This window comes from Rhinolophus sinicus, chromosome 7 (assembly GCF_057876585.1).
Source record: "Rhinolophus sinicus isolate RSI-liver-muscle chromosome 7, RSI-T2T, whole genome shotgun sequence".
NCBI lineage: Eukaryota > Metazoa > Chordata > Mammalia > Chiroptera > Rhinolophidae > Rhinolophus > Rhinolophus sinicus.
The window spans coordinates 55,426,189-55,448,361 of NC_142507.1; the positions used below are offsets into that span (position 1 = coordinate 55,426,189).

General features: G+C 56.4%; 3 protein-coding genes across 7 annotated transcripts; 2 read left to right on the top strand and 1 right to left on the bottom strand.

Moving 5' to 3' along the window:
• Positions 1-527: 527 nt before the first annotated feature.
• NAXE (NAD(P)HX epimerase) lies at positions 528-2,987 on the top strand. Of its 2 annotated transcripts, XM_019711177.2 has the most exons (6): positions 529-771; positions 861-969; positions 1,089-1,199; positions 1,272-1,385; positions 2,320-2,467; positions 2,733-2,987. In XM_019711177.2, exons 1-6 carry the CDS (start codon positions 590-592, stop codon positions 2,933-2,935), a joined length of 867 nt encoding a protein of 288 aa, XP_019566736.1. In that variant the 5' UTR covers positions 529-589; the 3' UTR covers positions 2,936-2,987. The 2 variants fall into 2 exon arrangements, with proteins under 2 accessions (XP_019566737.1, XP_019566736.1); XM_019711178.2 differs by lacking the exon at positions 1,272-1,385 and having other exon boundaries at positions 528-771.
• Positions 2,988-3,310: 323 nt separating this feature from the next.
• GPATCH4 (G-patch domain containing 4) lies at positions 3,311-9,668 on the bottom strand. Of its 2 annotated transcripts, none has more exons than XM_019711175.3 (8): positions 9,530-9,668; positions 7,199-7,321; positions 6,666-6,739; positions 6,481-6,573; positions 6,312-6,398; positions 4,920-5,011; positions 4,657-4,707; positions 3,311-4,443 (listed from the first exon to the last, which is right to left on the bottom strand). In XM_019711175.3, the coding sequence occupies exons 2-8, from the start codon at positions 7,275-7,277 to the stop codon at positions 3,627-3,629; spliced, it is 1,293 nt and encodes a 430-aa protein (XP_019566734.3). In that variant the 5' UTR covers positions 7,278-7,321; positions 9,530-9,668; the 3' UTR covers positions 3,311-3,626. The 2 variants fall into 2 exon arrangements, with proteins under 2 accessions (XP_019566734.3, XP_019566732.3); XM_019711173.3 differs by lacking the exon at positions 9,530-9,668 and adding an exon at positions 8,959-9,465.
• Positions 9,669-13,353: 3,685 nt separating this feature from the next.
• On the top strand, positions 13,354-21,967 carry HAPLN2 (hyaluronan and proteoglycan link protein 2). Of its 3 annotated transcripts, none has more exons than XM_088799679.1 (7): positions 13,354-13,613; positions 14,132-14,193; positions 15,856-16,077; positions 16,405-16,649; positions 16,797-16,913; positions 17,029-17,211; positions 21,665-21,967. In XM_088799679.1, exons 1-7 carry the CDS (start codon positions 13,452-13,454, stop codon positions 21,847-21,849), a joined length of 1,176 nt encoding a protein of 391 aa, XP_088655805.1. In that variant the 5' UTR covers positions 13,354-13,451; the 3' UTR covers positions 21,850-21,967. The 3 variants fall into 3 exon arrangements, with proteins under 3 accessions (XP_088655805.1, XP_074175184.2, XP_019566701.3); XM_074319083.2 differs by lacking the exon at positions 21,665-21,967 and adding an exon at positions 17,594-18,227 and having other exon boundaries at positions 13,392-13,613; XM_019711142.3 differs by lacking the exon at positions 21,665-21,967 and adding an exon at positions 17,594-18,227 and having other exon boundaries at positions 13,485-13,613; positions 14,135-14,193; positions 15,967-16,077; positions 16,296-16,649.
• The last annotated feature ends 206 nt before the right edge of the window (positions 21,968-22,173 follow it).

The window sequence follows — 22,173 nt, forward strand, 5'->3', positions numbered from 1 at the left end:
TTTCCATAACTATTACCTTGATTAAGGGTTAAGCACTCTATGATTAGGGCAGTACAGCATACTATCCTGGTAAACAGGCAGAGGGAGCTAATGTAGTGGACAGGGGTCCTACGTTATATAAAATGCTTAGTTCAAGCGTGCAGAAGAACACTAGCTTAATTTATTGAGCCCCGTGTACCAGGCCCTGTCGACGCCTTGCACGCGTCACCACCCTATGAAACGTCCCCTCGTCCCATTTTCCAGACAGGAGTGCCCAAGTTCACCCAGCTAGTTAATAGCAGGGCAGGAACCCGGGCTCACTGCTAAGCTAACCCTGAAGAATTATCACCAAGGGGCAGTTGGGAGCAAAGCACGTTGGGCCAGCTGGAAATGTGAACTAGCATAGCAGGTAAATGCTCTCGGGAAGGGCTGCGACCCGGGCTGTAAAGGGAAGCGCACCGACGGAGGCGGAACCCCCAAGAGCAAGCGCGCAGCAGCCGATCGGCGCTTCCGGCGGGGCGCCCCCGGCCGGCCTCTCGGGGGCGGGGCGAAGCGCCGCGCATGCGCCGGGGCGGCCGGGCGGGCCGGGGGCGCGTTCCGCGAGAGTTGGATGTCCCGGCTGCGGTCGCTACTGGGGCTCGGGCTACTGGTGGCGGGCTCGCGCCTGCCGCGCATCAGAGCCCAGGCTGACGCCTGTCGCGCAGGCCCCACCTGGTGGGGACCCCCGCGGCTGATGTCGGGTGGCCGCGGGGACCCGGAGGTCATGGCGAGCGCGGCGGTGCGGTACCTGAGGTAGGCGGGGCTCCCGGCGGGCGCACGGGTCTCCCAGCGGGCGGGACCGAGCTCCGAGCGGCGGGGGCTCAGGCGACGGGTTTGCTCAGCCAGGAGGAGGCCCAGGCCGTGGACGAGGAGCTGTTCAGCGAGTACCAGTTCAGCGTGGACCAGCTTATGGAGCTGGCTGGGCTCAGCTGCGCCACAGCCATAGCCAAGGTCAGCGGCCCAGCGCTCGCCCCGGCCCCCAGGCCTGCGCACGTTGCAGCGGGAGGAGCAGCGGGACAGCCTGGGCCGTCACCGCCCCAAGCCCCGCTGAATCCCGACTCTGCCTTCAGGCGTATCCCCCCACGTCCATGTCCAGGAGCCCCCCTACTGTCCTGGTCATCTGCGGCCCCGGGAACAATGGCGGAGATGGCCTGGTCTGTGCGCGACATCTCAAGCTCTTTGTGAGTGCGCGGGGAAGGGCGGGGTGGGGGTGGGCGCTAGGATCTGGGCTTGAATCACCGCTTTCCTCGTAGGGCTACCAGCCAACCATCTATTACCCCAAAAGGCCTAACAAGCCACTCTTCAACGCACTGGTGACCCAGTGTCAGAAAATGGACATCCCTTTCCTCGGTGAAATGCCCGCAGAGGTAGGTGGCCGCCGCTCAGCGCCCGCCCGCCGTAACCAGCGTTCTGCTCTTCCCGGGCTCCCAGCTGAGCGCCTCTGCTGCTCTTCCTCCACACGCAGACTCTTAGAGGGGCTGGGCAGTGCCTGGCACAGGGGCAGAGGCCCCTAAGTGTGCTATTGGCGCAGAAGCGTGGAGCTGCCTCCTCCACAGGTGTCCGACGAGTTCCCAACACCACCTTGTCTGAAGTTCCGTCCCCTCCTGCCCTGGTCCCTCCTGTCACTCTGGCCATTCCTCCTCCCCAAGCAGCCAGTAAACATTATCCGCCCCTCTGAGGAGCTGAAGCAAAAGCCTAAACCAGGGGTGTCCAAACTGTGGCCCGCTGGCCAACTGCAGCCCACAATCCATTGTTAATTGGCCTGCAGCAAATTCCAAAAATATATTTAGTTTACTTAAATAAACCAGGTGAGGCAATACGTACTTCACCTCGTACTTCACCTCCAGTGAGTGGCCCGGCTGTTTGTGTATTTTACCGCAAAAGGCCCTTGGTAAAAAACGTTGAAAAAAGTTTGGACACCCCTGGCCTAAACACTTTCTGCAGATGCATGGACTTAGGGGTAGGGAACTTGAGAACCTGGGTGTTGTTTTTAATTAACCCATTTTACAGGTAAAGAGACTGAGGTGCAGTGGAGGGAAATGGTTTATCCAAAGTCACAGACCAGAACCTGGCGCTCGTGACCCCTTCTCAGGCTCCCCGACACGGTGGCCTCCCCAGTGACAGGCAGAGAGCTGCTAGCTGTCTGGACTCAGCTTGGCCTGACTCATGGCCTCAGATTGCCATTTGAATGAGAAAATGGCGTGTGGCTCTATGACCGGTCTGGGTGCAGGGGACAGCCTTGTCCTGCAAAGGGCTCTGCAGCTGTGGGCTGACGACCTTTCCTTCTCCCGCCCACCACAGCCCGTGCTGATTGATGAGCTGTATGAGCTGGTGGTGGACGCCATCTTTGGCTTCAGCTTCAAGGGGGACGTTCGGGAGCCGTTCCGTAGCATCCTGGGCGTCCTGAGTGGACTTACTGTGCCCATCGCCAGCATCGACATTCCTTCAGGTGCTGGGTCCAGGGGGGTTGGGGGCCTGGGGCCCTGCCCCCTTGAAGTGGGGACCTGGGAGTCCCGACTGTTGACCCATGGCTCCCGAGTCCAGAGGTGCAGAACATGCCTTAATCGGCCCCACAGCAGGGCCAGGGAGCAAAGAGCTCAGGAGTGTCCCTTCCATGCTGGTGCCAAAGCCCAGGGAGCTCCAAGGATGCGAGTTCCTCGGGTGGGATGCGGGGGCTCCCATTCCTTTCTTCCTGAATACAACCCTCTCTCCAGGATGGGATGTGGAGAAGGGAAACCCTGGAGGGATCCAGCCAGACTTGCTCATCTCCCTGACTGCACCCAAAAAGTCTGCCACCCACTTTACCGGTCGCTACCACTACCTGGGGGGTCGTTTCGTGCCACCTGCTCTGGAGAAGAAGTACCAGCTGAACCTGCCACCGTACCCGGACACTGAGTGTGTGCACCGTCTGCAGTGAGGGGAGGCAGTGGGTGTTTTCCCCAATAAAGCCTTGCTTCCCCCTCCCAGAACTGTGGCGTCCTGGGAGCTCTCTTGGCAGGTTCATGGGTGGCGGGTGCCAGGGGATGACACTGGAGACAGGGTCTCATCTCTGGGGGTGACTAGCTGTGGCCCTTGGCAGTGCAGGTTGACTTTTCAGATGCTGCGAGGTGCACTGGCCCTTTAGGGACGCACGTGGAGCGGAGTGTGGTTTTCTAAGCTTCCTGCTTCCCCTGCCACTTAGCATTGCGGCAAGACCACAGGAGTTTCTTCAAGGGCGTCCGTCCCAGGAAACTTAATTTGTATCTAGGACCTTCCCAGGCTGGGATGGGGCTGCCAGTCAGGACACAGAAGCTCAGAGCCCAAGCTGTTTATTTAAGCACTTGGAATCGTATGTTCCAGCCCACAGACCTAAATTCGTTTCCCTCGGCCTGCACAGCAGTGAAGTCAGGGCGTTTCAGAGTCGGCCTTTTCAGCTTTCAGCAAGGCTGCCCCTCAGAGGGGATCTGCTCTGCTGGCCCACAGCCCCAGCTCCTCGTCCCTTGGCTGCCTGGCTCCTGAGTTCATGATCGTGGGACGATGCGCAGCCAGGTAAGGCATGGCACTACCGCTCCGGAGCAGATCCCTCCTTGGGGGACCCCTCACCCCAGGGGGCAGGAGGAATTCAGGTCTCAGGCTTTGACTCCCGAGAAGAAATCCATGGAGCCCCGACCCGACTGTCTCTTCTGTTTCTTCTTTTTTGCCCTCCGCTGGGTGCTGACTCTAGCTCCTTCCTCCTCTGCTTGTCGCGGCCTCTTCTTACCTCCGCTCCCTGAGCTGTCCCTAGGCCTGCTGTCCCCTCCTCCGTCTCTTACACCCACGATACCCTCCGTGGCCTCCGGATGCCACCGCCTCATCTTCTTACCTCTGCTCCCCCCGTCACTGCATGCTCCGCTTGCTGCTCCTGGGGTCCCACCACCTGCAGTGGCCTCGACGTCCCGCCCTGTGTGCACGTCCTCACGTTGCCTTCTGCGCCTGCCACACAGGTCAGTGTGTGCCCGGCTGCCCACCGCCTCCGTCCCCATGCCGCCGCCTCCAGCCACCTCAGCCCCTTCATCTGCGACCCCTAGCTCCTCGCAGTGTTGTTGCCGCTTTTTCTTCCCTTTCCTGGGGGACGGAGCAGTTTGTCCTCTGCTCGCCTCCTCCTCACTCCCTATGGCCGTTCCATCTCTGTCCTCTGTGACCTTTTCTTCTCGACGCTGTCTTTTCTTCTTGCCTTTCCTGATGCTCCGGGCAGCGTGTCCTGAGGACTCGTCTGCATTCCTTTCCGTTGCTGTAGCCTCTTGCTCTTTCTGCTTCCTTTTCTTTTTCTTTGTTTTGAGTGGCTTGTTCTCAGACGGCCGTTGAGGGGTCCCAGGGGCCTGGCCTTTGAGCTGAGCCAGGAAGGCCTGCTCCTGGGCCTCTAACCGAGCCAGCTTAGCCTTCATCGTGATCCCAAGACGGGCAGCCCTAAAATACACGGGGCCCAAATCAGACAGAGGGTTGGAAAAAACAGGCCTGGTCCTCAAGACAGAGGTGGGGGTGGAGGGCCTGTCCTCAGGCAGCTACAGAGAAGGGCAGACAGTGGAAATCCTCTCGGGTGGAAAGGAGTCAAGAAGTGGCACAGGCCACCATCACGGGTGGGCTTGTGACGGCAGAAGAGAAGGGGTGAATGCTACTCACTTGTGTCCTGTGCGCCCCTCGCAGGCTTGGAGCAGCATCTCGTCAGTCAGGCTGTGGGGTGGGGAGAGACCCAGCGTTAGGACAGGCCTGCTGGAAAGCCTGACCTCCCCTCCGCACTGGGTCCTGGGAGGACCTGGCACTTTTCTAGGTGTGGGTGCAAGGGTTAGTGCGACAGTTCCACCCCGAAGCGTCAGGCACTAGACTCGGTCCTTGGATCTGAAGCGTCTCCTCCCACCATCCCCAGCGCTAAAACGAAGTCTCACATCTTTGGAGGCTGGGGCCCCTGGCTGTCGTCGTCACTGCAGCTTTCCGCGTCCTTGTCTGGCTTCTCCCCACCTGCAGTCAGGGTGGCCTTCTAGAAGGAGGGACCATGGGCTGGACAAGGCCGGCTCAACACCACTGCCAACCCTCTTCCTGCCTGGAAGGCCCCCCACCCCAGAATTCACAGCCATAGGCACAACTCTGCCAGCCCTACATCACTCCCGGCAGACCCAGGGGTGCCCCCACCTGAATACTTGAACTTGGCCGGAGGTGGGCTGGGAGGGCGAGGAGGGGCAGTCCTGGGCTCCCTGCTCACAGCTGGCTAGTGGGCAGAACAAGGGAGGAAGACATGCTCTGGGCCACCAGGGCTTCACGGTGGGACAACTGCCCCTGGCAGTCATGCCATGATGCCAGTAACTGCCAGTAATGATGGCACCTCTCCCCCTCCAATAGCTATGGGCCGAGGGGTCGGGGACAGAGTGGAATAAGAATGAGAGGGGCCCCACCCAGATGGAATCTACGTGGTGACGGACAGGTTGGCGGAACACACAGTTATAACGAAGTGTTTCCTGTGCTAGGGGAGGAGTCCCCGCTCAGACTGCAGGGTTTGGCAAAGTTGCTAAAGGTAGCTGAGCTCTGGAAGACAAGAAAGAATCGGAAGGTAAAGGAGGAAAGGGAGCAGAATGTCCCACTTGACCGTGAAAGAACACGGTACCTTGAAAAGAATCCGATTCCATCTGGCTAAAGTGCAGAGCTCCCGAGAGAAGTCGCAGGGACAAGGCATGAAGGGCATACGAGCCAGTCCGATACATCTGGATCGTGTCACCGTAAGTCAAGGAGTCAGTGACACGATGAAATCTGCTAGGACACTGGATGCTCCATGCAGGACAAACTGCCGGGCGGGGAGCTGGGGTTTGGCAGCAGGTGATGGGAAATGGGCAATTCCTTAGGTACCACGCAGGGCCCTTAGCACGTACGAGACCATGAAACGTCAGTTCCCTTCTACCGGTCTGCTCTTGCTGTCTGCCCCCCTAGCCAGCTGTGGGCGCTTCAGAAGCCCCTCTGCCCCCCTTTTGGCCACATCTAGATAATGAAGATGGGTCGGATAATCCCAGGTCTCTGGCTTCTAAGTCCTTTGAGTTAGACGTCCCCTCTCTGCCCCACTCCCACTTCCTGTCACTGCCCCCTCAGCTGATGGCAGGGACCATGCAACCTTGAGGTCCCAATTCTTGCCGACCGTCTGGGCAGTCTGATTAAGCAGCAGTGAGGCTGGTCCCAGGATCCCCATTAGGACATCCTGAGAGCAGGTAGGGCATCCCAGGCGATTGTTCAGGCTGCAGGGGAGACCAGGGCAGGGAGAAAGGATGGACCCTCCCACTCCCAGTGTCTAATACCTTCACAAACTTCTGATACAGCAGGTTGGGCTTGGGCTGACTCTGACGGGTGGTCTCCTTAGAAAGGCGCCGCACCTGTACTCCATCCTGTGGGCACGTGTCAGGGAGTGGGTGACATGCCACGTCCCAGGCCCTCACATCCCAGGTGCCCGTCCCTGGGAGTTCATACCTGCCTAGTTTCCACCACCAAGCTGGCCGCAGTCTGGTTGAAGAGCTCACTCCACCAGTGGTTGGTGAACTCCTTGGCAGGGTCGTGTCCCACCTGCCACAAGAAGTATGAACTCTGAGGACCTGCCTCCCTGTCCTCAAGGGGCCCCTCTCCCATCCACATGCCCCTCACCCACCCAGGCTTACCCCATGCATGTCCTGCTTTAGCGTCACCCTGAGGGCCTGGGTGATGCCGTCCTCCTTCCGGCCCAGGCCCTTGCCTGCAGAGACAGTGAATGACTGGGCTTATTCGGCCCGGCCCGAACCCTCACTCTGTCCCCCAACACAGGCCACTCCTGCCGTCGCACACCCACCATCGGGCAGAGTCCATTCCTCTGGAAGCGCCCTCCAGTTCCATTCTTTCTAGCACCTGCCCATGCCCTCGCCCGCCTGGGTCTGAGCCTGAGCTATCTTTCCTTCTTAATCCTTTCAGAACAGAGGTCACACCTCTTCCTCCCTCTCCCAGTCCTCCCAACACTTCCTACTACCCATTGTCAAATTTCTTCCTCCTCCTTCCCTTTTCTGGAAAAGTCAGGCATTTTCTTCAGCAAATTTCCCTTTAAACTAGCATTTCCTTCTCCAGCTGAATGGACTGCACAGGGGTAATCGCGCACGATGCCTCTCCCCTGGGCACAGGGTAGGCAGGGAATTGGGGGGTGTGGGGGCCCTATGGGGGTCACCTTGAGTCCATCCATGCTTGAGCAGCTGCTCCTCAGCAAACTTCATCCCCCGGCTCTTGACCTCTGGGGTGACACTCATGGTGAGAGAAGTCGCGGTTCTCAGGTCCTCGCCAGAGGAGGTTCCTATCATCCATTTAAGAGGAAAGCAGGAAGTGCCCAAATCACCCATGGAATCCTTCCTGACCGCTCTCTTAAGAATTCTCTCCTGAACCTGAGGCAGAGACAGAGCAAGGAGGCGGGTCCTTGCCGAGCGCCCCGTCTGACCACCAAGAGGTCAACGTCCACCTGCCGAAAGTTATTAATGTACCTACACTTACGGACAGATCACCACATGTCCGTCTGGGTAAGGCTTTCCGTGGATTTCATTTAATCTTCCCAGCCCAGGAAGAGTTCCTGAACTCTACATTCAGGAACGTGTTAGTAGCCTTATTTTCCAAATGAGGAAACAAAGGCCAGAGGAGCTTAGGTGACTTGCTCAAGGTCACGCAGCTCACATGTACAGAGCTCAAGCCCGGACAGCTTATCTGCAGAAGCCTCATTTCACCACCACGAGAACACCTCCCATGGCTAAGCACCGTGAAAAAACAAAGCAAGGAAGAGATGCCTGTTAACTGGAGTTGTACCAGTATTTAACGGAGCCCACATCCTGCACCCACGTCCTAGCATTTCCACTGTGCTCTCGCTGCGGGGGCTACACACCTCTTCCCAACGGCGCTGTCTCTATCTTGTTGAGCACCCGTCTTGAAACTGTCCAGCTTCGGAAGGGCACGCTTATTGAAAATGTAATGCATCACCAGGGAATTGCACATATATTATCTCATTTATCCCTCCAGTCCTGTGAGATAGGACTTATCCTGACTTTACAAGCCAGGAAAAGAGAGCCTGGGTTTCTTGCCTGGGGTTGCACAGCTAGTAAGAGATCGAGCTGGAACATGAGCCCAGGCTGCCTGAATCCAAAGTGGCCCTCTTTCTATCACAGCCCAACTCGCTGCGTTTCTATAGTCACTCCAGCGTCCCTCCTTTGGACCCCAAAATGGCATTATCAAACTTATATACCAAATTTGCCTCTGAAATGGTTCATATGGCTCATCCCTGAAGACATTCAAACAAAACTGAGACTACCACTGCTGACTTGCCTCACTAAACTCAACTTGCGTTAAGATCATTTATTACAGGCATTGCAGACCTGTTTTAAAGCTGGTTAATGGCACTACTGGAACAATCCTGAAGCCTCCCAAAGTGACAGCTCTAAAGGGTGAAACTTTCACGTGAGTTTAAGAAGGTCTAGTAAGTATGCTTTACAAAAATCAGACATGGCATTGTCACCTCTCCTAAACATTATATATTAGGCTTAAGAATGATGACCAGTCTGGTTAGATCTGAAGAACGCAAATTCAGAACGACTTTCTGTTCACATTTCCACCGTGAAGGATGATTATCTGAAAACCTAACTGATACCTTGAGAGTTCCAACAGAAAACCACTGAGTAAAAATGGCCCTGCCTTGCTTCTTCACACTGTTAAAGAGAAGGAAAATTCAAACACTGAGGCCTTTAAGACCACCTCAAAACTCTTCTCAGAAGTAATCTCGGATCTATCAGCCCCCAGATTTCAACAATAATAACATTTACGCATTTACTCACTGCCAGCCTGTTAACTGATTCATACAGATGATCTCATCTAATCTTTCCAACAGCCCTGTTAGAAGGTGATATTACTGCACTTTACAAACGAAGCAATGGCACCGAGAGGTCTACTTACTTGCCCAAAAGAAACAACTGGAGAGTAGTGGGTCCAGGAGCTCAGGCATTCCAGGAGTGGCGTCCTTATCACTACACTTACTTAGTGTTTTTCACTGTCTTTCACTCAGTGTCTGTGCTTTCTGCGGAAGTCCTAGCACAGCCTATCCCTTGTCGCAGCAATTGGAAACAACACGCCCCGGGACGTCAGGGACGCGCTTTACCCGCAACCCCAGTGCGCTCAGTGCAGCGCCAGGAATCGAGATTGCATTCAGTCACTGTTTGTTGAACTAATGGAGAGAAGCGCTGTAACGGACTTACAACGGATACCTGTGGACAGAAGCAGCAAGGTCCCGGGCTGCGGGAACACTTGCAGAGCCTGTCTCCTCTCCATGCAACCTGAGTTTTCTGCAGATGAGGTGGCCCAGGAGCACACTTCTCACAGCGCTTCCAAGAGCCGGCTACCCATTCCCTAGAGCTCCCTCTTCTTGAGATCTCAACTCCAGCCTTCCTGCCACAGTTTTACTTGGCTTAAACTACTCTTTTGAGCCTGGGCTCCGACTGCCACCACTGAAGACATAGTAGCCCCTTACCTTCATATCAGCAGGGTCCGCTCCGCGGAAACACGAGGCAGAGCAGCCTTGTGCGCCGCCATCTTCCCGGAAGTGCCGATTAGGTCCTTCTAGGCTGTCGAAACCATAGAGATGTGTGCAGGACCCACGGTTCCGGTCCTCCCAGGGCGTACAGCGTCTGGTGGGCCCACTGGCAGGTATAGTTGCCATAGAAACAGCCCCAGATTGTGCCCATTTCCAGAGGCTCCCGAGGTGTTCCACTTAAGGAAAAGGGGGGGGGGGGAGGGTGAATTTTGTGGTATGTGAATTCTGTCTCAAAAAAAAAATAAAAATCTGTAAGCACACCTAAAATAACAAGGGAAGAACACTCAACATGTCATAAGCCCTCATTCCTAGGTAAAAGGATTATGAGTGTTTCCCCTGCTTTATAGCTTTTCTCTGATTTTCAATTTTTCTACAATTAACATATTTTATCAGGAAAAAATAATCTTAAAACAGCAAATGGACACAAATCAGAGGTCCTTGGTGCTAAGGGACTTGGCGCAGAGAGACGACAAACGCGGGAGGACGGGAGGGTGACCCTGATACCACCAAATCTTGAATTCCTTTCCAAGTTTCTGGAACATATCCATTTGGGTTGTTTTTTTTAAGGTTTTTTTTTTTAAGTGTTTTTCCAGGCCCCATCAGCTCCAAGGCAAGTAGTTGCTTCAATCTAGTTGTGGAGGGCGCAGCTCACAGTGGCCCATGTGGGGATCGAACTGGCAACCCTGTTGTTAAGAGCACCGTGCTCTAACCAACTAAGCTAACCAGCCGCCCCTAAATTATTTTTTTAAATGAGATACGCATAGTCCAGGTATATAGGTTAAAATGCTGTGGAAAATTTCCCGAAAGGGGCCCCACAAAAGGCACCTCTACTAGTGGGAGTAGAGGTGGGAAAGAGGGCAACGCTGGAGCTAAAAACAGCTAGGAATCCCAGCCTCGTGCTTTCTCTTGGCGCTGCTGCCACAGATAGGAAGAAAAATGCTTTGAGAAACTGGGGCTCCCTACCTCCGAACTAGAGCTTAGCTAAGCACCAGAAGCAAGAGTTTGAAGGACGCCCCGGAGCCGCAGGATTTCTGCTGCATTTTCATCTTGGAACATCCTTCGCCCCAGACACGTGGTGATGCCCCCACCGTGCACAGCGGGAGAGCTGGGAGCAGAGCCCGGCGCCGCAGGGCGCCTCAGCGCGCATGAGGCAGCCTGGTGTGGGGCCCGGAGGATGAACAGGGCCGAGCTGTGTGTGGGACTTCCGGGCTGGGCAGGGCAGCTCCAGGTGAAGCTCCGTCTCCTGCCAGGGCTGCAAGGGCACGTGAAGCACAGCGGTGACACCCTCCTGCTCTCACTAGAGATGGAACTATGAAGAGGGAGAGGGACAGATCTCTTTGGCCTCCCCTTCCTCCCTTTCTCCACCCCCCTTCTTTCCTTCTTCCCTCTTCTCCTCTACGGCTGCCTGACTTTCTGGGACGCCTGTGCTTAGAGGTTGTGGCTAGTGCGAGGGTGAGTGGGTCCAGGGGTCTCATCCTTTTGCCCTGTTCTCCCCCACTCTAGCCTTCCTTCAATTCGAACCAACCACAGAACAAGCCATCGTGTGCTTTTCACTTGGCAGAATGCCGTTCCCTCCCCCCACACCAGCCAGTCCCGCCGGGCAGAAGTGGTGCCCGCTTGATAATCAGAGGGTTAGCGTCTGGCAGGAATGGGATTCCCGACCATGGTCCAGTGTTCCTCCCATAACCCATGTGGCCTCATGCCCATGCCTTGGGTTGGCAGCACCCCATCCCTTCCTTCCTTGCACCCTCAGCTCTATGCACAGGACAAAGGGTGCAGTGGGGCCTCCTGGGTCGAAAGTGTGTCTTTCTCAAGGCTGACTCCCTGGGGCCCTGCAGTGGCCCTGCAGTGCAGCCAGGACCCAGCCCCATGACGCCTGAGCCTGGGCCTGAAGGACAAGGTGACCTGGGGCTCCCAGGGAGGAGGACAAAGGTGAGAGCCAGCAGAGGAGGAACTAGAGCTGCCTGCTAGACCTCCAGACTGTGCACACCTAGTCCCTGCTCCCCCCGCCCCCCCCACCCCCAAAGTGTCCTGCCAACTCTTCCAGTCCTTGACGTGACAGTCCCAGTAGGAGACTGGGGTCATGGTTGCCTTCACCAGGGGCCCAGAAAATTGATCAGCCGAATGCACCCCGGGGGTGTAAGCTGAGGCTGTGGTGGTAGGGAAAGAGGTGGCAGGACTCCGTGCTTGTCCTAGACGAACCCACCTCGCCCTGGTCGACAAGAGTGGCAGAGGCCTCTCTTCAGAAGATGCTGGTTTAGTGAGAAGGTGCCAAACTCAAGCCTGAGCCAGCTTACCCCATTCCTATTTCAAAGCATCTTTGGGAAAACTGAGAATGAAAGTGACCTTGAGCAAACTAAACACAGCTTGGCTATTCACTGTATTTAATTCCTGGTCTTTTCCCTTCTCTTCCCTCCTCAGGGGTTCTTTCTGCATCTATCAAATGGTTCTAGGCTTCCCTGGATGCCCAACGCAGCCTTTTCTGGGCTTATATACCAGAGACTTCCAAGCCACAATTCAGGAGTGATCTCGGGGGAAAGGAGTGGCGGGTGCCGGCGGGTGCTGTGTGAGCGTGGGAATGGTGGCAGTGACTGCTGTGGAGCCATTATACCTCCCCCCCCACCACCACCACCGCGGGAGGCTGTTTGAGCTGGGCAGAGGCCAATCAGAGGCCGTGGATCACAGTGTCCTGGCCCAGGAGACAGGCGGGTATTTGTCTTCTGTTTGTCCTCTGTGGGAGGAGGAGGGAAAGGATGGGGTGGATGAGGGAAAAGACAGTGGCTGGGGCCGTAAGCAGTACTGTGGGGTGGGCACCCGCTCTATCTGGCCCCAGTGAAAACCCTGCCACTCCTCTGACTTGGAGAGTCGAGGAGAGGAGCAGAAGGGGGGTCATTGGAAAAAACCAGCCAGTTCTAGATTTGACTGCAGACCCAGCGGGTCCCTTCCCCTCCCATCTCCTCTTGGTCTGATAACTGAGGCGGCAGCCTGAACCCCTCTGGGTCTGAACGTGTGTGGTTCTAAAAACACAAAACTACCTACCAGTGTGGGGTTGCTCGGTGGAGAGAAAAGGCCGACAGGCGACTGGACGCTCAGAGCGTTTCTAGATGGCTATTTATGGAGGGAGTCCTCCCTCTGCACTGAGAGTGAACAAAAACGAGTGGGCTTATTCTGGGTGGCAGCACGTTTCTATACCTGATGGGGGGTAGTTACGTGGTGTGTGCACTTTGTCGCCTGTAAATTATACCTCAGGAGAGAGGTTTCGACAATGAGCTTAGACTCCAACAGCAGCTTAGACTTCAGAAAGAAGTTCCCAACAAGAAGGGCGTGAGAGAAGTGCTCCCCACCCAGGCACATGGAGGAAGGAGCTCCCTCCTCTTGAGAGCTTGATTACCCACCTGCGCTGAAGGAGGAGGTGGGGAGCTAGGGGACAAATACAACAACCTCTCTCTCGGAGACCTTGCGTCCAGCCTCAGAAATTCCCGTGTCCCTTCCCAGGGACAGAAACATCGCCCTCCCTAATTTCCACCTCCTCTTTGCAATTCCAACTGCTCACTCCACCCTCTGTGGAGACCGCCCTCCCCCTGGCCTCACCCCAAATCTCTTTAGAGCCTCGAAGCATGGAGTGTTGAGGGGGACCCAATTCAACCTTCTCTCCCCCATTCTGCCCTCCTGGGGGATGTCAGTTCCTGCTCTAAGCCCACCCCCACCCAGGTCCTTTTTCCGGTGGCATTGCTGCCGGTCCTGCACCCCACATCCCCAGCTGTTGACATTTCGTTGTCATTACCCACAGGATAAAGAAAGGGCCCCTGTTGTTCAACAATAGGGGGAAAGACAGAGACAATGGGAAATTGTGCTTCCGATGGGGTGGAGACAGAGAAGGAAGGGACAAACAGATGGACAGACGGGGGGACTGGACAGAGGGGTCCGGTTTCCTGAAGCAGCTGGAGGTCCTACAAGCCTGGTTCCCACCTTGAGCGCCTCTTCCCTTAGGCGATGCACGCCCAGGCACCAGAGGGCAGAGGTGAGCACTTCTTCGGGGCAGGAGGGAAGGGGTGCTCCTTAGATGGGGCCCATATGGAAAAACGGAGGCAGCTGGAGCTGGACAGCTATGGGTCTTTGAGCCTCACCTGTAGTTTATCCCCCTGCCCCTTGGCCCAACATTCTCATACCACCAATCAATCCACACTTCCCTGGTCAGTGAGCATCTAGAAGCTGCACCCCAATTTCCATGCTCTTCTAGGTGACCCTTCCTGGTTGCCTCCTTTACTCCCCACGCCTTCGTGGGTCCCCAGCCCTCATCCCAAGCCCCACAGAAATAGTGCCTGGTCAGAGGGCTGGACACCGGTCACTTAGCTTAGTGGACTGACGGCGAGCGGCGTTCTGGTCACCTTGCCTTCTTCTGTGAGCTTAGGGCACAAGCATTTCCTCAAAGGTGCAAAAGGAGCAGCTGCACTGACCAGGTGCCCAAGTCCCGGATTCTAAGGTCCCTTGACCTCCAGGGGCCCAGGCAACTCCTTCACCGGGAACCTGTTCCTCCAGCAGGACAGAAAGCTGCCAATCACCGCTCCCTCCACCTCCGTGAAGACAGCAGCTTCTAACAGGTAGGCACTGGAGCTGTCGGCCTCTCACTCTCCTAAGGGGTGTGTGCACCTGCCTCGGAAATATGGACATACGGATCAGTGGTTAGGGGCTTCCCCTCACTGTCAGACCCCAGCAAGCCCCTCCTCTTACAAGCAGTTTGACCTCTACACTGCTTTTTCTAAACCATGTGCACCTTTGTTTGAGCACGTGAAACAGAATTCATAATCGTTCCTGCCGCGTAGGCTTACTGAGGGGAGTGAATGTAAAAGTCCACATGTCAGTGCTTAGAGCCGTTTCAGGCACTTTAAACGTTGAACTGGTCAGTGCCGGCTCTCATTATCGTTGCTCCCTCCGTCAGTCTCGGCGCCCCATCACCCTGCTTCCCAGGTTCTCGGTGCAGGAGAATGGTTCTCTCGCTCATGTCCCTGCCCCAGATACTTCCTTTACCTTTTAACCACTGGAAGTCTTTTCTGTGCCCGACCCCCACTTCCACAGGAGGTCATCTTTGGCCTTCGTTTGCAAGAAGGTGGAGCTCAGCTCCCTAGCTTTCTCCTCCTCGGTGTTTCCTCCCTCTCCCCATATCCCAGCTAGGCCCCCCAGACGTCCCGAATGTGAGCTCATGCACTAACACACACACATGAATTTAGCGCCGACTGTATGCCAGAAACCATGCTGGGAGCTGCAGAAATGAGCTAACACACACATAGCACTTCCTACGCCTCAGGCACTATTTTAAATAATTTAGATGTATTATTTTCATCAAATCCTCACTGCTACTCAGGGAAGGAGGTGTGTATTATAATCCACATGTGACTGCTGAGGACGTTGAGGCAGATAGAGGTTAAGTAACTCGTTCAAAGTCATGCAGCTAGGAAGTGGAGGAACCAGATTTTAAAAATGAATAAAACCAAGGGGTCCTCAGTTTTTTAAAAATGGTCAAGGTGATGAAGAGATACAATAAAGAAAGGGAAAAATCAGCTACTGAAATAGACAATTGTGTTTGAAATCTTTTTAAAATAACTTTATAATTACTGGAAACCTGCGTGTTATAGTCTACAAATGCACATGTATTGCTTTCAAATTCACACTGGCAATTTGCTAATAAAAGTTACTTCTAAGGAAAAAAGGCCCCAGTCCAGTGCAATAGGGGAAGCAGACCACACTGCACCAGTGTGGAGGGGGAAGGCTTCCCAGAGGAGGTGAGGCCCAGCCAACCACGCCTGTGAGAAGGAGCTGAGAGTGAACTTGGGCTGTTCGGGAGCTGCAAGTCCAACATGTCTGGAGCGCAGGGCAGAGGGCACAGGTGGTGAGGTGCAGGGAGAGGCTGGATCCCAGAGAGCCCTGGAAGCAGTGGTGAGGAGACTGGGCTTTACCCCCAGGGAAATGGGAGCCACTGTTTTAAACAGGAGAGCGACCAGATCATATTTACTCTGATTTTGGATGGGAATGCGTGTTGGGAGGGTAGAGACTGGAGCTGGTAATCCAGATGGCAAGACTTGGGAAGTGGCACCTGTGATGAGAAGGGGACAGGGAGAGGAGGTGCTAAATCAGGACTTGCAGACAGAAGGGATGGGAGGGAGGAAGAGGGATAGGCAGGGGTGGGCGTTGCTCCTGACCCTCTCCCCCATCACCTTCCTTTTGCCACCAATATAAGCCCCTTTTTCTGTCCCCATGGCTTCCAGCTGGACACTCCCCTCAGAGGAGTCCCTGATGAAATTTCATCTCCAACCTGCCTCTCTGCCCTGCGTCCATTCCCTTAGTCCTAAAGAATGGCCACCCTTTGTGCCCTGCAGACTGAGCGGGCTGACTCCCCATCATGCCAGGCGGGCTCAATCTCTCCACACTCTGCCACTTCCTTCTCCCTTGGGCCTTCACCATCTTCCACAAAGCCCTGGGGGACCTAGGTAAGACCTTGGCTCCGCCCAGAATCTAGATAACAGGGGGAAGAGGCTCCAGCTGTGGGGAAAGTTGGAAAGGGCAGTTGTTGGAGGTACGCAGGGAGTGAGTTATTGCTGAGTGGGTAACGGAGGGGAGGATGGGGGAGCCTGGGGAACAGGGACTGGATGGGCACTTGGGGCAGTGGGGGTCGGGGGATCCTGCCACTGTGGCCCCCTCTGCTCAGCACCCTACCGGGGCCCCCACTACCTCCTGCCCCCCATCCACGAGGTCATTCACTCTCGTCGTGGGGCCACGACCACGCTGCCCTGCGTCCTGGGCACCCCGCCGCCCAGCTACAAGGTACGCTGGAGCAAAGTGGAACCAGGGGAGCTCCGGGAAACGCCGATCCTCATCACCAACGGACTGCACGCCCGGGGCTACGGGGCCCTGGGGGGGCGAGCCAGGATGCGGAAGGGGCACCGATTAGACGCCTCCCTGGTCATTGCGGGCGTCCGCCTGGAGGACGAGGGCCGGTACCGCTGTGAGCTTATCAACGGCTTGGAGGACGAGAGCGTGGCGCTGACGCTGCGCCTGGAGGGTGAGGCCCCTCGATTCCCACCGCGTTCCTCTCTTGCGGGGGTGTTAGGGTCTTCCTCCAGCCCCTTCTGCTAGGCTTTGCGCCTTTCCTCCCCCCCCCCCCCCGTCTGCCGGCCGTCCCCAGGCTGTCCGCCATTCCCCCTCCCAGGTGTGGTGTTTCCGTACCAGCCCAGCCGCGGCCGGTACCAGTTCAATTACTACGAGGCGAAGCAGGCGTGCGAGGAGCAGGACGGACGCCTGGCCACCTACGCCCAGCTGTACGAGGGTGAGCAGCCGAGCCCCGGCACCGCCGAGGTCCCCTCCAAGCTGTCACAGGGGCCGAGGCGACCTTCGGGCCTGGCTCCTTCCTGCAGACGCCTCTAACCCCCGTCTCCCGCCAGCGTGGACCGAGGGACTGGACTGGTGTAACGCGGGCTGGCTGCTCGAGGGCTCCGTGCGCTACCCGGTACTCAACGCACGCGCTCCGTGCGGCGGTCACGGTCGGCCTGGTATCCGTAGCTACGGTCCCCGCGACCGGAAGCGCGACCGCTACGACGCCTTCTGCTTCACCTCGGCGCTGGCAGGTGAGCAGGGAGAGGCGGGGCGAGCGCCCCGGGGCCAAGGGGCGGGGCCTGACGGGCTGCGGAGGAGGCGTGGCCGGAGACCGAGGCTGAGACCGGGATTTGGGGCGGGGGCTGGAGAATGGGGCGGGGAAATAGAACGCGGGAGGCTTGAGATCACCGCGGCTCTGCAGTCTCTTCGAGCCCGGGTCCTGCATCACTCCGCCTGCCCGCTGCCTCCCACCTCCCGCAACCCGACCTGCACCCCTGCCTGGGTACTTCCCCTCCTCCCAGCCAGCCCGCCCCCCTCCCCTCAGCCTGGCCCTCCACTCTGCTCCACCGGAGCCCGAATCCTCGCCACACCCGCCCTGCGCTCGGCCAGTCCGTGACTCGCTCCGGTCCCCAGGCCGAGTGTTCTTCGTGCCCGGGCGGCTGACGCTGTCTGAAGCCCACGCAGCGTGCCAGCGGCGCGGGGCCATGGTGGCCAAGGTCGGGCACCTCTACGCCGCCTGGAAGTTCTCGGGGTTGGACCAATGCGACGGCGGCTGGCTGGCAGACGGCAGCGTGCGCTTCCCCATCACCTCGCCGCGGCCGCGCTGCGGGGGCCTCCCTGATCCCGGAGTGCGCAGCTTCGGCTTCCCGCAGCCCCAGCAGGCGGCCTACGGGACCTACTGCTACTCAGAGTAGAGGCCACCGCACCCCCTCCAGGGCGCGCGACGAAGCCTGGGAGTCGTGGCGGGGGTCTCTCGCCGCCCTTTGCCCGCGAGCCTCCCCTCCCACCAAATAAGGAGCAGCTGCTTCTGGCCCACCTTCCCGGTGCCCAGAGGGTAGGGCTGGGGGCCGCGGATCCCCGCTGGCCGGGCGTCGGGACTGGAGGTAGTTGGGCCCCCGATGGCGGGGTGCGACTACTATCCCCAGACCCGCGGATCAAGGCCCTGCGCCAGTGCCCCCAGCAGGTGACTCAGCCACTGCTAGGGGGTGGGAGGGCGCTCAGGGGGCATTAACTGACTTCTGTATACAGCAATAAAATAAGTGGGGGAGTTTTTGTGTTGGGCGAAACTGGAAGCGTGACGAGGCGTGGGAGGTGAGGGGGTTGACCTTGGACCCAGCGTGTGGAACGCGCGCCTGGGAAGACAGATGAGAGGAGGGGCCACTGCCGCGGAGGGGTGAGCCTGCAGGAGAGGGGGGTGGCGAGCAGAAGGCACCAAAAGAGCGGAGAAGAGTTGGAGGCACCGTGCGCGGCCGGGACCGGGACAGAAGCGGAGAACCCAGGGTGTTGCGCCGGGCACCACGCGGGGGCGCCACACACTCGCCTAAGCCCAAGCGCTCCAACCCGCAGGCCTACTGTACCCTGGGCACCACAGAGCAAACCTAAAAGGGGCCTAAACATATTTCAAAACGTGTTTGTACCCTGCCAGTCTCCCAGAAGGTTTTGCAAGACTACCTTTAAAGAAAAAAGAGGCTCGGGAGGGCTTGCTTCCTGTCTGCTCCCCACCAGGTGAGAACACAACGAGAAGACTGCTCTCCAGACACCAGATCTGCCGGCCTCCAGAACTGTGAGAAGCACATGTGTGTTGTTTGAGACACCCCGTCTGTGGGAATCAGCTACAGCAGCCCGAACTAACAAAGACAACGGATTCCCTGAGAGCAGATGTTGAGTTGACCTTGAATACACATAGTTTGTTTGGAAGGTCATGCTCAGAGGCAGAGGGTGGAGAAGTGAGACAGGAAAGGGAAGGTGTGTAACAGCTGGTGGAGCACTCACTGGGCTCAGTCCCACCTGGGGTTCTAGGAGACAGTGGCCAACCCATCTCAGAGAATCCCACCGTAGGGCGTGGGGCAAAGGAACTAGGGTGTTACCGGTCAACTTCCTGTGGGAAGGTTGAGGGCTGCTTCTGGAAGCATGAACCCTCTAGAGCTCCTGGCTAGGCCTGAGCGCAAACATGCTCCCACAGCCAGAGAAAAAGCTCCCAGGGAGAGCCTTCTCCTTGTGGAGGTGACGGCTGAAGGATATGGGTCACAGGTACACCCACCTGTGCGGTACTCAGACCCATTGGTGGCCCCATGCTAAGTTCACTTGGTCCCATCACTGATTCTTCAAAGTGGTCACTGATGGCCGTTTCTAAGTCTTTAGAAGTCTTACAACAGGAGGGCCAGTGGGACAAACTACAGTAACCATTCCTGCAGTTGGTTCCAAGGCTGTAATCAGTATTCAATGCCTCCCTCCTCTGCAATGCGTTCTGTTGGTCTCTGGGGCTTCCCAATGGAAAAACCCACACCTTCATCCTTGAAGCCCTGAGCCTTTCACTGCCATGCCCTTGACAGGCCGCCATTGCTGCAGCTGCTGCCGTTCCGTGAGTCCCATTGGACATGGGATAATCAAGGTCAAATGTCTTTTGCCAGGGTAATTTTTTCTTTGTCTACTGGCCGGGTGGCATGAGGCACCCCAAATGACCCAGAGGATGCTGTAGTCTTAGCTTTAGGGGTACCCTTACTGGGACCCCTGTAGACACAGCTCCCTGCCTGGGATCTAGGGCTTCTAATCCAGCAGAGCCTAAATTTATAGGGACAGGAAGCACACATTCCCCCAAGCGCCATGGAGACTGATGGTAAGGGGGATTCCACTTCCATGCCCTGGTTCCTGACCAGTGATTTCTAGTGGTCCAGAATGCAGCACTGTACAATGTCCATTGGTTTAAAATATATACTGCATTTTAAAGGCCAGTAGCCCAATCCCAGAGGGTGTTTCCCCAAGCTGGTATTCAGATGTGCTGTAAGGAGGCCGTGCCAGTGGACTGGCAGGCTGGCAGTTTCTGGGTGGTGTGTATGGTAGGGCCAGAGGAGCCTGTGGTCATATGCCCACTGTCGTATTTCCTCACTGTGACATGCATTCCCATGGATGGAGGAGAGCCTGTGTGGGATTGCATAAGGATAAACCATTTCCTTCACGCCCTTGGATTCTGGTGCTGTCCAAGGCACTGGGGCCGGAAGGCAAATCCACATCCAGAATATAAACCCCACTAAGGAGATACTGCCCAGCCCTCCAGCCTGAAAGAGGTACATGGTGACCTCCATGCAGCCCAGTGGCTGGCTCGGCTCCTTGAGGCATGGGACCACGTCGAGGGCTCAGTGTCTGTCTCTGCTGCTGACAGGCCAACCATCCAGCAGGGGCGGTAGCTAGATCAGCCTTGGTGGCAGGAGCCATTGCTGGTTTCCATGTCTACTGCCACAGCCGCTCCAGTCCTGGGCTCATTGTGCCAGCCTGGCATGGCGGAGGACAAAGGCTGGCTGTTACCCGCTGGAGTCCTTCTGTCCCCCTGGCTGTTCAATGGCCCCTCTGCAGTGAGTGTCCACAAGACACAATGCCCACGGCTGTGACTCCAGCCATTCAGCTCTTCCCCAGAACTGCCTTACGTGCAGCCTTGCAGTCTTGCCCTTGCCTGGCCCTTGACCAACCAACCAAGCCATTTGCCACTGTTCATGAGTCCTTGTATGGACTTTGCTCAGGTCCCCTCTCACCGGAAAGTGGGTGGCCTGTGGGGAGGCTCCTCCCACACACCGCTCTTCAGGGCCCCCCCGAGTGGGGCTGCCATGTGTAGCAGGCCAGCTGGGCTCCCATCAGTGTGTGAAAGACACCCACCCATGAACCAGGCCTGGGCCTTTTCCTCTGCAGCTGAATCACAGAGAAGCCCCACAGAGCTGTCGGGTGAGCTGAGAGAGGCACGGGGGCAGCAGAAACAGGTCATGTGGGGACCTGGTTTTCCTGTTCACCTCGCTTACTCGCAGCCTCCCAATGTGCCCACAGCCAGTCACAAATGTGCCGTTGGGATTGCTCTGTGCCCACCCACGTGTGCTCCTGACTTGATGGGTCTGAAAATTCCCAGATCTTAATAGATCTGAAAAGTGAGAAGGGAAGGGAAAGAATCCAGTACATACCTGAGAGGTTATGACTGCCAGCAGCTGGGGCTGTAAGCGGCTGGGAGCTCTGGGAAACTGGAGAACCTGCTTCTGTGCGTTCCCGCCTGAGAGGGGAGGGGCCTGTGGTTTTGGTTTACCACCTCCCCCTCTGGTTGAGGGCTGCTCCAGGGGCATTAACCCTCCGGTCCCTCTGACTCGCCACACATTAGGCCAAGCATCCTTCCTCAGGCAGAAAAGAATCCTCAGGCCGCCGGCCACCTTCGGCTTCTGACTGCTAAGGGGACGTGGGCGGGGGCACCAACCGGTTCTGCTCCAGCCTGTTGATTGTCACAGTCGTGGGTTGGTGCCCTCTCAATGTCCAAAGGTCACCAGTGACTTTATCTTTCAGTAGCATTAGGAATTCATGGACTTTATGTATATATTTGACACGCTTCCATCTCTTACAGTCATTATTCATTTTAATGCTGAAGTTGTTTGGCCAGTGGGAGTCTTCTCAAGTTGGCTGCTGGGTCCTTTTCACATGAACTTGACCTGCGTGTCATAACTTTCTTCTTCTCAGGTATGAAAAGCTATCCTGCCCCAGGCCTGGAATTTCTCCAGATTCCTGGTTTAGAGACTACAATGGGGACACGAGGAATACCCATTGTTACTGCATTGTCACCGCTTCTAAGCCGTTCCCGTAAACTGGACGTGAAGATACGGCTACAAATCATGAGTTCATGCTACTATGTCTCATTCGGATGACAGGTTAGCAGTTTTTGCTTAACTTTCCTTTCCGTACACTGAAAATCTTAGTTCCTATTACTGTTATTATCATTATTTATTTGCTTTATCACAATAAATAGCGCTTTCAAAACAGTAACACCAACATTAAGATTTCTCCGTGGATCTTTTGCTCTTAGAAATGTATAGTCAAAATGCTGAGTTTTATAATCACTTGAAAGAAAATTCTTCTGCGTGGCTTTGTCTCCAACTTCATATGAAGTGAAGTGCATTTGTTTACGTTTGTTTTAGGTTTTTAGGGAATGAAGCACTTTTCTTTTTAATTTAAAATTCATTTAATTCTTT

What these genes read in the sequence shown, in the direction of transcription:
- NAXE (XM_019711177.2), top strand. Translation starts at nt 590, where the DNA reads ATGTCCCGGCTGCGGTCGCTACTGGGGCTCGGGCTACTGGTGGCGGGC. An exon ending in GCGGCGGTGCGGTACCTGAG is followed by an intron (nt 772 to 860) that starts GTAGGCGGGGCT and finishes GGGTTTGCTCAG; the next exon opens with CCAGGAGGAGGCCCAGGCCG. An exon ending in CAGCATCGACATTCCTTCAG is followed by an intron (nt 2,468 to 2,732) that starts GTGCTGGGTCCA and finishes CCCTCTCTCCAG; the next exon opens with GATGGGATGTGGAGAAGGGA.
- GPATCH4 (XM_019711173.3), bottom strand. Translation starts at nt 9,007, where the DNA reads ATGCCTGAGCTCCTGGACCCACTACTCTCCAGTTGTTTCTTTTGGGCA. An exon ending in CAGTTGTTTCTTTTGGGCAA is followed by an intron (nt 7,322 to 8,958) that starts GTAAGTAGACCT and finishes AATGGATGATAG; the next exon opens with GAACCTCCTCTGGCGAGGAC. An exon ending in TGTATCAGAAGTTTGTGAAG is followed by an intron (nt 5,012 to 6,311) that starts GTATTAGACACT and finishes CCCTCCTTCTAG; the next exon opens with AAGGCCACCCTGACTGCAGG.
- HAPLN2 (XM_074319083.2), top strand. Translation starts at nt 13,452, where the DNA reads ATGGGGTGGAGACAGAGAAGGAAGGGACAAACAGATGGACAGACGGGG. An exon ending in GCTGACGCTGCGCCTGGAGG is followed by an intron (nt 16,650 to 16,796) that starts GTGAGGCCCCTC and finishes TCCCCCTCCCAG; the next exon opens with GTGTGGTGTTTCCGTACCAG. An exon ending in CTACGCCCAGCTGTACGAGG is followed by an intron (nt 16,914 to 17,028) that starts GTGAGCAGCCGA and finishes GTCTCCCGCCAG; the next exon opens with CGTGGACCGAGGGACTGGAC.